General features: G+C 41.1%; 2 protein-coding genes across 2 annotated transcripts in view; one reads left to right on the top strand and one right to left on the bottom strand.

Moving 5' to 3' along the window:
- LOC104921595 (fibroblast growth factor receptor-like 1) overlaps positions 1–7341 on the top strand; it is a 31274-nt gene extending 23933 nt beyond the window's left edge. The window contains exons 5-8 of the mRNA XM_027274519.1: positions 2150–2236; positions 2822–3106; positions 3813–4166; positions 5304–7341. Of these exons, the coding sequence (XP_027130320.1) occupies positions 2150–2236; positions 2822–3106; positions 3813–4166; positions 5304–5746 (1169 nt within the window). The 3' untranslated portion in view covers positions 5747–7341. The remainder of the gene's footprint in view (positions 1–2149; positions 2237–2821; positions 3107–3812; positions 4167–5303) is intronic.
- A 415-nt stretch (positions 7342–7756) lies between these two features.
- tacc3 (transforming, acidic coiled-coil containing protein 3) lies at positions 7757–14893 on the bottom strand. The gene is made up of 17 exons (XM_010734178.3): positions 14742–14893; positions 12604–12769; positions 12113–12237; positions 11983–12029; positions 10822–11896; positions 10675–10717; positions 10420–10576; positions 10170–10228; positions 9933–10063; positions 9676–9763; positions 9415–9543; positions 8871–8938; positions 8749–8792; positions 8490–8650; positions 8275–8381; positions 8071–8191; positions 7757–7978 (listed from the first exon to the last, which is right to left on the bottom strand). The coding sequence occupies exons 2-17, from the start codon at positions 12766–12768 to the stop codon at positions 7913–7915; spliced, it is 2586 nt and encodes an 861-aa protein (XP_010732480.3). The 5' UTR covers position 12769; positions 14742–14893; the 3' UTR covers positions 7757–7912.
- Between the last annotated feature and the right edge of the window lie 45 nt (positions 14894–14938).

The raw sequence follows: 14938 nt of genomic DNA, 5'->3' as shown, positions 1-14938 counted from the left end.
GCCATGACATCATGGCTGGGCTTGGTGCTGCAGGGGACAAACAAAGGAGGGTTTGTACCCAGAGAACCCTAGAGAGCTTTGAGGGTTTCGGGGGGACTCGGAGGGAGGCAGAACGAGGGGGTTAGAAGTCACATCTGGTCTCTTTACCTGACCCAATCAAACCCTGAGAGGGAATCAAGTGTGCCAGGCTGAATCTAGAAAAATCCAACATGAGGCTGCAAGTACGAAAGGTAGGAGACTGCCTGGTAGTTTTTAAAATTTGTATTGTTATTAAACCATTCATCCACATCTTTCTCTTGACGTATGATTAGTAGGTTTGTTAGAAATGCTAAGGCTTAGACTATCATATCTAACGTAAAGTGACAGCTCAGTAGTATCATATAAAATCACGTAACAGCAGCCCCTCTTCAATAATCATCTGCTTAACGTCTCCTCCTGCACAGCGTGGCAGATATTGGCGTGGAACCCGATCCGCTCTGTTAATTCATCAATGCTTAACTCGAAAAGTCGATATGCATCACAAACTGTCGATTAGGTTTCACTCATTATATTTTCTCTAAGCCCTGTCTTAGCTCTGCTGCATGATGTCAGCCAATGACATAAACTCCACAGCTGTCTCCTGGAACTGGGCTTATGAAAACTTATCATATTACTTCCAAATGCTGCAGAGTGTGACCTGAGCATGCACCCAGCTCAGAGGAGCCTATCTATAAATGCTAAATTTACTCAGATAGAGCCAAAAACATTTTGCTGGGCCTGTTTGGTGCTGGGTCGCTGCCATATGAGCTGTGACAGTGACACTGTCAACAATTAAGATCTGCGGTGTGATAGATTAGGTTAATACAGGCTTTGAAAGTAGGAATATAACAACAATATCATCGGGTACACTGCTCCTAATATTGCCATACAAACTAAAAAAATACATTTATAGTGATCTAAGAAGTATGTGGTTGATAACACTGGGGAACACAACTTTTGTTGAGTTAGGTTCTGGCAGCTGTTTTTAACTAATTTCTGGGTGTGGAATCCAAAACTGATCTCAGTTTTTCTCTATCACGTCAAGTTTTTGAACTATAGGATTCCCCTTTTCTTAAAAAATATGACAAATACTGTACTTAACAGATACGTGCTTGTTTTCACTAAACAAAAGTAACAGTCTGTGCAATGATTTTTTTCCTTTCGCCAAAAAACCATGGGGATACCAAATGCCAACTTTTCACGTGTTCTTTGGTCCACATCCGTAAACTCTCGACACACTGCTTACACACTTTGTGAGGGGCCCATGGCTTGTCTTGATCACCGAAAACTACAAAAACAGCATAAAACAAAATAGAACTTAAAACGGTATGCCCATGGTTACAAGGTTAAGAGAAAAGCCAGCACAGATCCTCTTAATTCCTACTATGCTAGCTTTCTGTTTGCAGATATTGATAGTACTGACCTATTGGGAGCTGCACACACCTCTCGCCGCACCGTCTCAATTGTGACTGCACAAACAAGTTGCCACGTAGCTGTAGATGAGTCCATTCGTAATCAGCTGGCAAGTCTTACTACAGCTAATCAGTGGAATTTTGCTTATCTGGAGGGTAAGCTGCAGAGAAAAAAGCATGCCAATTTTAGTTTTAATCAGCATAAAAATCGAACTCAACAGATTTTTTAAATAAATTTTCCCCAGTGTAATAAATCACCATTTAATCCTTTATTTTATTGTCAGTGCAATATACATACATATATTACACACCAATGATCTATCTGTTTGTGTGGAAACAGGATGGATTTTGAGGATGTAAGTTCATTCTTCAACATGAGAAAATAATCTTTGCATCACAAGCTCAACAACCAGAGTTTGTCGCAGTTCAAAGGCCTAGATTTTCTTACCTGGACTTGGAAGATGTGGAAAGAAAATACAAAAAAGCCTTCTGACATCTGTAATTGAGCAGCTATGATCAACTCAAATAGCTGCACATCTTTATACAAGTACATGATACACTATACAAAGTCATGTAGTGCTTTGTGTTAAAGCTGTGCTTTTGTTTTGTTTTTTTGTTTTTTTTTTACATTACTTTGAATTCTGTCCTTCAAGATGTCCCTAATATTCACTACAAAAGAACCAACATCTAACAAACTGTTGTTCTGCTGTGTTTAACAGATGACTCAGGTTCTGATAAAACTGGACCCAGAGCAGCTGATGGAGCAGAGTCTGATCTAGGCACTGATGGCTTGTCAGAAAAATTTGGTAAGAGCTCTGTTGGCAGTCTATCAATAACTCAGTGGTAAATGAAAGGACTATAACAGTGGTTCTGCATGTTTTATCCTATTTACTACAAACCACATGTACTTTACATAACAGCACAAACCATACTGCTGTGTTTTTATAATGCATTTTACCCACAGGCAGCCATTTGTTCCCTTTAATCTCTCTGTGATATGAAACTCTGTTTCACGATGTCTGCATTTAATTTCTATCAAAGTGACATTATTGTTGTATGGCAGTTTAATTTCAGATTGACAAAAAAAGTCTGCATTGTTTTGATATTGCAACTTTTGGCAAAAATGAATACAGAGTTTGGTGTGATTGATTAGACATCTTGGACCAGTTTCAGTAATTTACCATGTCATTTTAATAGCACATGCAAAAGAATAAAAATCTATTGGGATCTGTTAAACATCACAGCATTTATTAAAGGCCATCAAAAGTGTAAAATACTGCACTTATGTACTTAAAAACATTAGATTTTTTCTTTAAAATTAGCAATTTGTCAGCTCAAGTTATGCATCCACCGATAAGTTACTAAATTTTTCCTCTTCTTTCGCCCTAAAGTTCGTCCCCGCTTCACCCAGCCCGCTAAGATGAGAAAAAGGGTGATAGCTCGTCCTGTCGGCAGCTCGGTGCGGCTCAAATGCATGGCCAGTGGAAATCCTCAACCGGACATTGTGTGGCTGAAGGATGACAGGCCACTAACGGAGCAGGAGGTCGGCGAGGGCCGTCAGAAAAAGTGGACACTGAGTCTGAAGAATCTGACGCCAGAGCAGAGCGGCAGATACACCTGCAGGGTCTCCAATCGAGCGGGGGAAATCAACGCCACATATAAAGTTGAGGTCATACGTGAGTATCTCACAGAGAGCCTGAGCCCATACCAAACATTTTCACCGTGAAATAATGCTAAAAACAACAAATGAGGTATTAATTTAAGTGATTACTGCTGCTTGTGTGGATCATTTTCAGGATCTTTTGTACATTGCTACGGGAAATTTAAATAGTGTAGGAAGAACTGTAACCTTTAAAAAAAAAACCTCTCTCTGATCTACCTACTCCTGACGTCTGATTGCCATCAGCAGGTCTTATTCATATCCTTGCTGCATGGATGAATGTGCTTGTGTAATCATGTATATGAGAAGCATATTGAGGAAGCAAGCTTGAGAGTGAGGCTTGTATCCTGGTGTTTGCATAGGGGGGAAAAAGAGGGAGAGAGAGAGAGAGAGAGAGAGAGAGAGAGGTTGTTCAACTCAGAGACCCTCCACCCAATCTGGAGCTGATTAAAGCCCAGCTGTCTGCCAGACCCACTGCCCCCCCACCCCTTCTACCCATGAGAAATGTGTGCTGTACAACCAGGAGCAAAGAAAGAGAGGAAACTAATCACACATACTTCTAGTGTTACATGTGGTATTCCTCCCTCTCTGTCAATTATAAGTTCTAAGCCTGAGGCTAATAGTGGTATGGACAACTAAGACCTCTTCTATCCGCAGAGGGCCTGTCATGTCAAAAGATGTCTGTGTGTGTCCTGACAGTTTTTCTCTGTCTGTTTATGCAGAGAGGACGAACTGCAAGCCTGTTTTGACGGGCACTCACCCAGTCAACACAACGGTGGACTACGGAGGCACCACGTCATTCCAGTGCAAAGTGAGGAGTGACGTTAAGCCGGTCATTCAGTGGCTCAAACGGGTGGAGTCTAACGAGGAAAGCCGTTATAACTCCACCATTGAGGTGGGGGACCACCGATTCGTGGTGCTGCCCACGGGGGAGGTGTGGTCACGACCCGATGGCTCCTACCTCAACAAGCTGCTCATTACGCGTGCCAAAGAGGAAGACGCTGGCATGTATATCTGCTTAGGCGCCAACACCATGGGCTACAGCTTCCGCAGCGCCTTCCTCACTGTGCTGCCAGGTGAGGCCTGGGGAATGTCTGTCTACAGTGTACTGCCGCCACAGCAGCAGGAAGTGTTACAAATATACTGCAGAGGAACGAATCACCAGCTTGGACAAGGATCTTTGTTATCATCATTTATGCTGCGGTTTATTTTAAGAAGTCTGCAGTAGTGCACATAGCAGAATAACATCAGACAGAGATGTTGGACGTCAGTCAGGGGTGCTGAGAGAAACTTAATGATCTCACACTGTGAGACACTCTAAACTCCCTAAAACAACTCAATGTGCTCACATGTGATAGATTCAACCTATTATGCCTTAATCTGGGTTAGAAAAAAGGTTGTTATAGACAGATTATAGACATATTAGAATAAATAAAATCAGTCAAGCCTCTACCACAAACACTAGTGTACAACCCATGTGCCTGAAACTGTTTTGATTATCAATTAATTCAGTTTTCAGGTAAAAAAAAAACACAAATGTGAGCGTCTGTGTCGTCCTCAGTGGAAGAAGTTTGGTTGGTTTACTTGACATTCATTCAAATTAAAAGTCATTCTCATTAATGTAGAGAGAACAACAGAATAAATGCATACAAAAAATAATTAACAGGAAAAAAAACAAACAGACAACATAACATAAAATAGTTTGATTAAAGAGCAGAGGTTTTAAACTGACCTGCAGGTACAAGTGTGCTAAGTTTTAATGTGTTTTGTAAAACGTTCCAGGTGTGTGCAGAACAAAAACTAAAAGCAATTCACCCAGATTTAGTGTTTGCATGCAGGACTTTGAATGTTAGCCAGACACTTGAACACTTGAATATTCCAGTATAATAAGCAGGTAATATATGTTGGTAAGTTTCCAATAAGGGCTTTGTAAATAAATGAAACAACCACAAGACTTGATTGTGTCAAGACACAAGAGATTGTGTAAAAAAAAACAGCTGGTCGAGTATGAGAAGATTCAGCATTTAAAACATCTTTGGACTGTTCAAGCATTTTATTTACTGAATGTTGAATCCAACCTGATTAATTGATCGTAAAAATGATCATTTGTTTCAAGCCTTAAGCTCTTCACCTGTCTATTTAAAACAAGCTCTTGGCAACATTCAAGCTTTGGAAACTTGTTTTGATTTTTTTTTGGCCCTCTTCTTTTGCAGACATGAAGCCTCCCATCACGCCCATTTTCTCACCAGCCTCCAGCTCCCTCCCCTGGCCTGTCATCATTGGCATCCCCGCTGGAATAGTGTTCATCTTTGGCACCGTGCTGCTGTGGTTCTGCCAGAGCAGAAAACACTGCCCCCCTCCCAGCGCTCCAGCTGCTGCCGCACAGGTACTGCAGAGCTCCCACCGGCTGCCCTATCGAGAGCGGGACAGGGGCTGTGTGGCTCCGTCGTCCAGCTCCTCCAGCCCAGAGAAAGACTGCATGAGCTCCATGAACTATGAGGAGTACCTGGCACAGCAACAGCTCCTCCTCACCCAGGGGGGACCATCGATCCCTCCTAAAATCTACCCCAAAATCTACACTGACATTCACACACACACTCACTCCCATGTGGACGGGAAAGTACATCAGCATCAACACATTCATTTTCAGTGTTAGCCTCAGTGCCAAATACCCCCCCCCACTGACTCCTCCAGTATCTCAGAGGGACAATGAGCTGTGGAACAATGTGAACAGCAGCTCCCAACCTGGCATTACTCTTTTAAAAAAAAAAAACTCTTCTCATAGCTGGAGATTGCTGGGAAGAGTGAGCGCGTGGGGAAAAACAACAAGAGGCCAGTGATATACACCTTGTTTTTTTACATCCAAACTTCCATATTTGGTGCTTATTTTTCTTTCTTTTTTTTTACCTGTCAGATCTCACACCACTAAAATCCATGAATCCTTGTTGTGCACTTAATACAAAAAGGACAAGGGACTTTTTTTTTTTTTTTCCCAGTGTGTGAGTTTAAACAAAGCTATTCAGGCCAGCTGAAAGGTCTTCCTCAGAAGTTGAATTTTTGCATTTTCCTACTTGAGGTGTAGCAGAAAATGGAGGTTCGGTTTTAACTTTCACTTGTTCAGCTGTTGGGAGTGCAGAGGCTCTATGTGTCCTGCCTGGTAATAAAGATGAAAATGGTACTCAAGATTTACAAAAGGGGGCCGGATTTATGCTCCTACTCAGGTAGTCCTTTTGTTTGTTAAAAATGCATAATGTTCGGAATGCTGACCACTATCCTTTGTTACCTTTCTCCATCCCTCCGTTCAAAGTGATAAAGAGTAGACTGGTAAGTTTTTTAATAGCCTTTCTATGGCATGCAAACCTTGCCTAAGACTGCAAGGGATGGATAAAGTGTGTTTCCACATTAACTGAGTTGGTCCTCATTATCATTTTAACTTTTTTGTTTTGTTTTTTTAGGTAGGTTCCCATCATCAGTCAGTAGCATGTTGAGTTAAACCAACAGAGGATACATTTTTTTAGACCACCACCTTATCCAACCACAGGTTATGAAGCTGTAGTCATTTATAATCAAGTTGAGTCATGAATATTTAATTTATTTTGCTAAAAAAATGTATCAAAAGTTTATTTTTCAGAGTAAGGTGTTTTACATATCTATCTAATGTTATTAAAGTATACTGTTGTTGTGTATAGTACATTTTGAGTACTTCGTCACCCAGTTTAATCACATTTAGTTCATGCCAATATTTAGGTATTTCTGTATGTAATTGGTTATATTTGACAATCTTGTATGATGTACTCTGTTCACGGCTGAAAAACTAAATCATCTTAAACTGTGATGGTTTGGTAGTTTGATTAAATGACCTGAAACTAAGTCGTCAAGTGCTTAAAAAAAAAAAAAAAGAGGTTCATCTGTTCATCACATGAATACTGCATGACTGCTCGCTAACAAAGGCGTAAAAGTCCTTGTGAATGAGATAACGGTAACAGTGGCTGAAAACATAAGGGCCGGGTACAGGCAGGTCAGCTTTCTTCTTTTGAGCGAGTTGAAGTGTCTGCTGAGGGTGACACAGAGGGCAGCCAGCAGAGGGACAGAAGTTGCTGGGATGAATGACTGAATAGATACCGTACAGACGGTCTCACACTGACTCTTTTTAGATGAGTGACGGCCCCTGCAAGACTACACCGAGTGACCAGCATCTTTTCCCTCCCCGTTTAAAGTGAATCCACCCTCTCCACTGCCACCACCCCCCGGTCCGCACTACCACCTCATTCAACTCCAATCTAGGTAGGATTTCCTTTCACCATTTAGGAAGTGCATTGTCCTGCTCTGGGAGTGATGTGACAGGACCCTGTGATTGCTCAGGAAAGAAGGGGAGCATTGTGTCAGGTGAGCTCTTGTTTTGTTGTAAGCACTGCAGGATGGGGATGAGCTTTGGCTCCAGACAGATGAGGGGCGAGTACGTTGAATAGATTTGAGTGTTTAAAGAAAAAGAAATTCTACACAGAAAACTTTTTTTCAGGCTTCAAACAGCTATGTTATTTCTAGATCCATAAATAATACTTTAAATCCAAAATGCAGACGACAACATTATTTACATCATCAAGACAAACACTGCCCCCTAGTGTTTGTAATCATGCAGAAATTAAGACCAGTGTTAATCTAATAATTGTCATTAAGACTGGCAAACCTTTAAATCTTTATTAACCTTTTTACAGTATTGTAAAGAACATTGACAAAGACAAACAACATACTTAACAAGGAAATCAGGACACAAACAAACAAAAAAAAAGTAATTAAAATACACAGTATTTACAAAATGAGCTCAACCCTTCTGGACTTTGGTGATAAGTTCATCACAAAGTTTGGTGAGCTCCTCGGCCTCCTTCGACTGTAAAAAAGAAAAGAAGAAAAATCAGAAAAACATGAAGATAATATATTAGAGCTTATCTTGAAGTATCTGTTTCATTATTTTCCACTCACTTTCTGGTCCAGGCTCTTCTCCAGTGACTGCACCTTCAGTTGCTCCCGGCGCAGCTGGGCTTGAAGTGCAGATATCTCAGCCTTGTTTTTGGACCGCACCTCTGCGATTTCTCCGTTTGCGCTGAAAAAGAACAACAAAACGTCAGCGAGATGCTTGCGCTGCTTGCAGTCTACACCGTTAAGACAATAGTCAAGCTCTCTTACTGGCCAATTTTCTCCTCAGCGTGGGCTTTAAGGGTCTGGTAGCGCTGCTCCTCCTTTTTGATCCTTGCCAGATAGTCCTGAGCACAAGCTTTCAGTGTCTCTTCATTCTGGAAAAAAGTCAAAGAAAACAGTTTACCAGTCAATCTGCCACAGGTTTTGTTAAAGAGAAAAAATGCAGTATTTCTGATTTATTAACAGGGCTCATGTTTTCTAACCTTTTTGTAGCCCTCAATAACGTCCTTATACTTCTCCAGTCTCTTGAAAAGGTCGGAGAAAGATCTCTCCATGGCGTTCAGGTCACTGGACACCTGCTCCTTCTCCAGCAGGGCCTCATTGAGCTTCATCTGGGACAACTCCCTCTCTTGCTCTTGATCAGCTGAATGATACAATGATTGTTTTTTTTGTTTTTTAAATTAACACCACTAGATCAAAAGTCCTTCAAAAAGACTGATGTCCATATTTATAATAACTCACCCATCATTTTTGCAATCATCAGCTCAAACTCTGCAATGATTTTTCTGTGTGGAAGACAAAAAAGGTGTCAGATGTCATCATTGAATTAAAATCGATAAAGACCAAATTAAACCACAGCTCACCTCATTTCCTGTCCATCGTCGAGAAGCTTTTTATACTTTGCACTCCACTGCTCCTCTTTTTCCTTTGCCTAATTGAATAATAATGATTTTTTTTTTAAAAAAGCACAACCTTTCAATGTCAAAAAATTATTAGTGATGAACTGTCTGTTGATGTACTGAATACTGTCCCTATTTTAAACTTCATATTTAACAAAAGGTCTGTCACTTTTTTTTTAAGGAAATATTAACCTCAGTAAATGGAAAACTCTAAATAAGGGATACTTTTCTACACAATTTCTTCCTTTTGAAACAAAGTTCAGACAACCCTGCAAGCTTAAAAAAAAAGAAAAAAAAAGAGAAAGAGAAAATCATTGACTGTTAAACATGTTTCTTTGATATTAGATGCTGCATTTACTCCAGAATGTGCTGTGGTTGAATCAGATTACGCCCCAACTGCTTCAGGGACTGTTTTGGAAAAACCACAGTAACCATGCTATCGATGGAAAAAAAAAAAAAAAACCTCTGCTGTCATTTGTCAAATCACAAAACACTGAGCAGGACATACCTCCGCCTGGACCTTGGCGATGGCTGCATCCATGTCTTTCTGACTGTACTTCAGCACCTCAATAATGGCATCCTCTGTGTTGGCTGGCTGGTGGAAAGGAGGGATGAGGCCCTCAAGGATCGGAGGAGGCTAGATGACAGATATAATATATAAAAGGAAACCAATGAATGTTGTTTCCAAAACAGTGGAGAGACACTTCCAGTTATTTTTGGCATCAAGTTAACAGGCTCAGTCAATAGCGGTGCTTTGAAAGTGACTTACTGGTGCTGTAGCATCATCAAACAGTTTGAAATCATCCTTTTGTGGTCTGTTTGCAGTCCCTTTTTCAGCCATCTGTGGAGTTACAAGCCTGAATTGTGAGAGAGAGAAAAAAAACAAAAACTTGTGAAGTGGTCAAAGTGGTTACGTTTCAGACAAATCTCATTCTGTTGTACAGGATGTCCAAAGCAGAACAAATTCAGCTTTAACGCACAGTGACGGCAGCAGTCAGAGTAAGTGAAAACAGAAGTACGTCATACTGTGAAACAAAGGGAACGGGGCGAGGGCCGTGGCTCTGAGCAGCCGGGCCTCCAGACTTCTTTGGGCTCTCTCTCAGGAGGGGGTCAAACTTAAGGTACAACGATTGTTTCCTCAATGCAGACTCCTTGAACTGCAAACAAAAAAAATGCAAAATTAAACATTTAAACATGTTCAGGTCATGCATCAACAAGCCAAGAATTTCATTATTTGACATCCATCCACAAAGAAGCACTTACACTGCTGGACCCAAACTGCTCGAGGTAATCGATTTGTCCGTCAAAGTCATTGGCCATGACTGGAGATAGAGATCATGGGTTAATATTTTAAAACGAGTTTCCATTTAATAATGCTTCACAAAGAATACATCACTGCTACACACAAGGAAACAATTCTTTGATAGAAAGGTATTCTGACTTCTATTCATAAAACCATAAAAACTCCTTGTGGAACTGGACAAAAATGAGGTTATAGCCAACGTTTACTTACACATAGTTCCAGGAACAAACTCGTCATTGAAATCTGACATGGTGTCCTGCGACTTCTGCTCAGGTTGACACAATTCAGCAAGCTCAGGGAGACTCTCTGTGGGTTTTTCAGCTTCAAGTTGAAGTCCCTGGTCAGGGGCAGCCGTGTGTTCAGCATTCTGTCATTACACAATGACATTTATTCATGAAAAAACACACACGGCCAAAGGAAAGTTAAATGGAAAAATGTATTAAGAATATATCAAACTTTTCTTACTGCTGCAGGGTTGGGTTCAGCAGCTGGGACAGTCTCTCCAGCACTACAGAAGGAAGAAAAAAAATTCATACCAACGGACAGTGAAAATGTTGCCGGCTACAGAAAATAAAAGATGCTTGATACACTCAGATAAAAAGGTTAGCCTACCGTGCTGGTGATATGGCTTCCTTCTCCACAGGCTTGTCTGTTTGCTCTGGAATTGAGGTGTTGCACTTTGGAGAGTTTGTCATGTTCACTTTTGTGCCAAATGGATTGAAGTTTGGGTCGTCAAACTTGTCAAAGTCAAATGAGTAAGACCCTTTGGGAACTGGAACGTCAGCAACATCGCTTGTGTCGGGCTCGGGCTTCACCGGAGGGGTTTCTTTTGCTGGTTTGACAGCCAAGGGTTTTCCTGCTTTAGATTTCAGACCAGGTGGTCTTTTGCCAAATTTCCTGGGTGGTGGTTTCTGCTTGACCTCACCGTCATCATCGAAGTTGAACTCAAGTTTGACTGGTCCCTCCTTGATTGGGGCATCAGATGGCTGGGACGGCAATTCAGGAGCATTAGCTGGGATTGGGGCCACAGCGACTACCGGTTTCACCTCAGGCTGTCCAGGCACCTCTTGGGCCACATCAGCAACATTTGTGGGGATGTTTTCCTTAATTTGCATCTCCTTGACAGGCAAGTTATTGTCTGGCACCTTTCTCCCAAGGACAGGGGAATTCTCAATCTTAGAGCCACCGGTTTGGAAAGGATTGATTGCATCGAGGTTGTCAAAATCCAAGTTGTAGGCACCTTTCACTGGCAGCGGAGCGTCTTCCACAAAACTTCCAGACATTTTGTCTTCATCCACACTTTTAGCAGGTTGTTTTTCGTCAAGTGTGGCAGTGCATGAATCCAGTTCCTCAAACGCTGGGACCTTCACCACTGTGACCACACTGCTCTCAGTGGAGCTGATGTCGGTGGAGGCGTCAACCAGTGAGTTTTCCACAGAGGGGGTGAACGGAAGTGTCTCATCTAGTGCGGATTCGATTTTGGTAGGCTCCTCCGCGGCGTTCTCTGGTTTTGTGTGTTGAGGCTCGGTTTGAAGTGTCGGAGGGTTTTCAGCAGCGGGCCTTGCAGGGGAGAGGACCATCTTATTAGATCCCTGAAATGGATTGACGGCATCAAGGTTGTCGAAATCCAGCTGATAGCCTCCTCTGCTCTGTATCGGCATGTTATCATCAGGATAAGACGACACTTCTGTGTTAAAATGAAGAAGATTATCGTAAGTTTTTTTATTATTCAGACATTCAAGGGAAAGAACTTTGTAATGTTGGACAAATCACCTTGTTTGGGCTCATCAGGCTGCTCAGTGGCATCTAGTGGCAGAGTACTGTATGAACAAAACAGACTTGGTTACTGAAATCGATCAAGCATTTCATTGGAGGCATGCTGCAGTATCAGAATGTTACTTACTTTGCTTTATCCAAATTTAAGGACTCCAATGCTTTTGTACACTCGTCCACACTCGTCATCTTGACAGACTTGGGCGATAGGATTCTTTTAGTCATAGGGTCTCTTCTTGGAGTCTGAAAACAAACCTACACACAAGTGATTTCATCAGTACAACAGATGTTACCTTGATACAAAAATATCTACAGAACAACAAGAGTCATTAAAGTACAATTAATTATAATGTTTTTGTAGTTTTGTCGACCAACACAAGTCTATACTTGATAGCAATAAATGTTGTTTAGAGCTTGGTCACAAATTCATTGGGGAGGGTCAAATTTTAAATATTTAAAAAGGTATTCAAAACTAAACTCAGTCTCTCTGTCTACTGTAGATTGATAAGATCTATTAGCTGTATAAAAAGGCTCAGCTTGGTGACACTGGTGCCAGTGCAGTATGTGAAAATATATCAAGACAAGAAAAGGAACATCTAAAACAGTGAGCCGATTCTGCACCTTTGTCCCCTTTGGCATCGTCTTGCTGGGCAGGTTCTCTGTCTGGCGCAGGATGGAGGGCCTCCCGGTCGGCTGATCCAGGGCAAAAATGTCGTTAATTGTGGTGTTCTGCTTTCCTCCAGGGCAGACGCCACGATTCTCATCATTCACCTCGACAGAACTCATCCTGGTTAAAAGCAAAGAGACAAAATACAAATTACAGGGCTGAAAGGACTTGACACTCTGAGGGAGGAGTCATCCTGAAAGCTGCACACAGCTGATAAGACACTTTTGGTCGTGGGGTTTACTGATGTGTGAAAACGATCATCACAGAGAGATGACACAAAGTTAACAGCAGAATCAAGACAAATGTGACCACTACGAATGTTGATGAACCTTAGTTTTGAACGTGCATACACATTTTCATTTTAATACACCTTCTTTAGGTACTGATTGGTTTTGCAGCTAAAGACTTTCTGTTGAAGACCTGAACAATGACCCATCAGGTTAGACAAAAGACATATATACATATAGAAACAATAGCCAATGATGCCATGTGCTTGGCAGATATTTAATGACAGAGAAGTGTGTGTGTTGGCCAATAAGTAACAGAAAAATTGCAGTACAGCAATGCCTCAATGTCTAAGGTAGAAACAGTGCCTGCATTACACAGTTTTCCCACCAGAGAGCACTAATAGGTTCATTTTCAATGTGTGTAATGTCCAGTTCATTACATCTGTCGGTGGGGGATAAAATATAATTTAGCCTTGATTAAACAAAAAACCTTTTCATAGACATTTTGACTTGACAAAGCACTAAGCACTGGTGTAACTAGTTACTCTGTCCCAGTAAGTCGTGCTAGTGAGCAAGCATGCACAAAACAAAAAGGCCCTGCAACTATATTAATTTTGGTAACATTCCTGACTTGTACTTTTCATACTATTACATGCCCAAATGTCTGCTGTGAAAAAGGTGAATTAATCTTATCAAAGGGCAGACAGTTGAGTGAATGACTGAAGAGGCTGCAAAATGACTTTGTGTGAATTTGCACCAACCTATGATGGGTTGACAAACTTGCCAGCTCTGTCCTGGACTGCCCCCTAGACTCCGTAGATAAAGTGGGGGAGAATAACTCCTCTCACCTCCTGCAAACAGCTCCTTCAGCAGCAGACACCATAAGAAGGAGCAGCAGCAGCTGTCAGACTCTCTAACACCAGCATGCTTTAATGACTTTCTTCTATATGAGCATTTCTTTCCACCTTGTGCACTAGAGCTGCTGAGACAAGTGAATTTCAACCAGTGTGTGACCATTTAAGTCCATCATTACAATGATTGATGTTGATTAATATGCGATCATTTGGTCTTAAATGGTATATTACTATTTGACTAGATATTAATAATATTATTTGTATCATGGTCACTTTTACTATATGTATATACACAATATTTCTTACACTATGGTCACTTTACATTACAATACTCTTTTTTAAATTATATATCATGCCACTTTTATCCTCAGTACTTGTCTGTTTTCAAAAGGTTGATCGTTTTCCGTGTTTATTGTGTAGGTTATAGATATTTCTGTCTGTTTATTGTGTTTTTTTTTTGCCTTTTCTACTTTTTTCTAATTCTGTAGTGTATGCTACACTTTCCTCTGCTGCTGTAACAAGTAACAAGTACAAATTTAGATGCTGAAATATGAATGTTTGGGCGCTTCTCTGGATTTGCTGGTAGTGAAGGCCAAGAACTCCCATCTTTGTCTTACTGATGTCTTGGCACTAATGTTGCTAAAGTTTTCCATCCATTTTTAGCTCCTATTTTACTAGATTTTATACCCGGCGTTAGTGTCCAACACACTCAACGTGTAACGTTATTTTGCGACCGTTAGTCACTGATGTTACCAGACGTTAGTTTGACATTTGCCAATAAGAGCCACAACTAATTTGGACAACATTAACATTAACATAACATTACCATTAACATTAAAATTAACATTAACTAGCCACCACTGCCAGTAAGTTGACAACAAACGGCTCGTTGGCGAAGCTAACTGAGGTTAGACAAAGTTAACGTAACGTAAAGTTGTCTGTTTTTTTTATAAACAGACAACGAGCATTAGGCTTACGCTGCTACATTATCACCGTACATTCACCACCTACCTCGAACAAATGCAGTTTGCCGAAATTAAAACGTCTTTCGTCAAAGCATCCGACTGCTCGGTGGCTGAGAAGTGCTGCTGTGCTTTTTGAATAAACCCTCCCTCGCCTCGCTCGTTCGTGTGACAACCGTTTGGAATTTAAAAGTCTTGAAACGCACCAATGAGATCACGAGAAACATTCAAAGGAAATGCGCTTCC

Source organism: Larimichthys crocea, chromosome XXIV (assembly GCF_000972845.2).
Source record: "Larimichthys crocea isolate SSNF chromosome XXIV, L_crocea_2.0, whole genome shotgun sequence".
NCBI classification, from domain to species: Eukaryota; Metazoa; Chordata; class Actinopteri; family Sciaenidae; genus Larimichthys; species Larimichthys crocea.
The sequence above is the reverse complement of the archived record's forward strand: the minus strand, read 5'-3'. Positions and strand labels throughout refer to the sequence as shown.

Excerpts from the sequence above, each read along its gene's own strand:
- tacc3 (XM_010734178.3), bottom strand. The coding sequence starts at position 12,768 with ATGAGTTCTGTCGAGGTGAATGATGAGAATCGTGGCGTCTGCCCTGGA. Across the intron at positions 12,238-12,603 it reads CGATGCCAAAGGGGACAAAG|GTTTGTTTTCAGACTCCAAG; the intron begins GTGCAGAATCGG and ends ACTTGTGTGTAG. Across the intron at positions 8,793-8,870 it reads GACGATGGACAGGAAATGAG|AAAAATCATTGCAGAGTTTG; the intron begins GTGAGCTGTGGT and ends TCTTCCACACAG.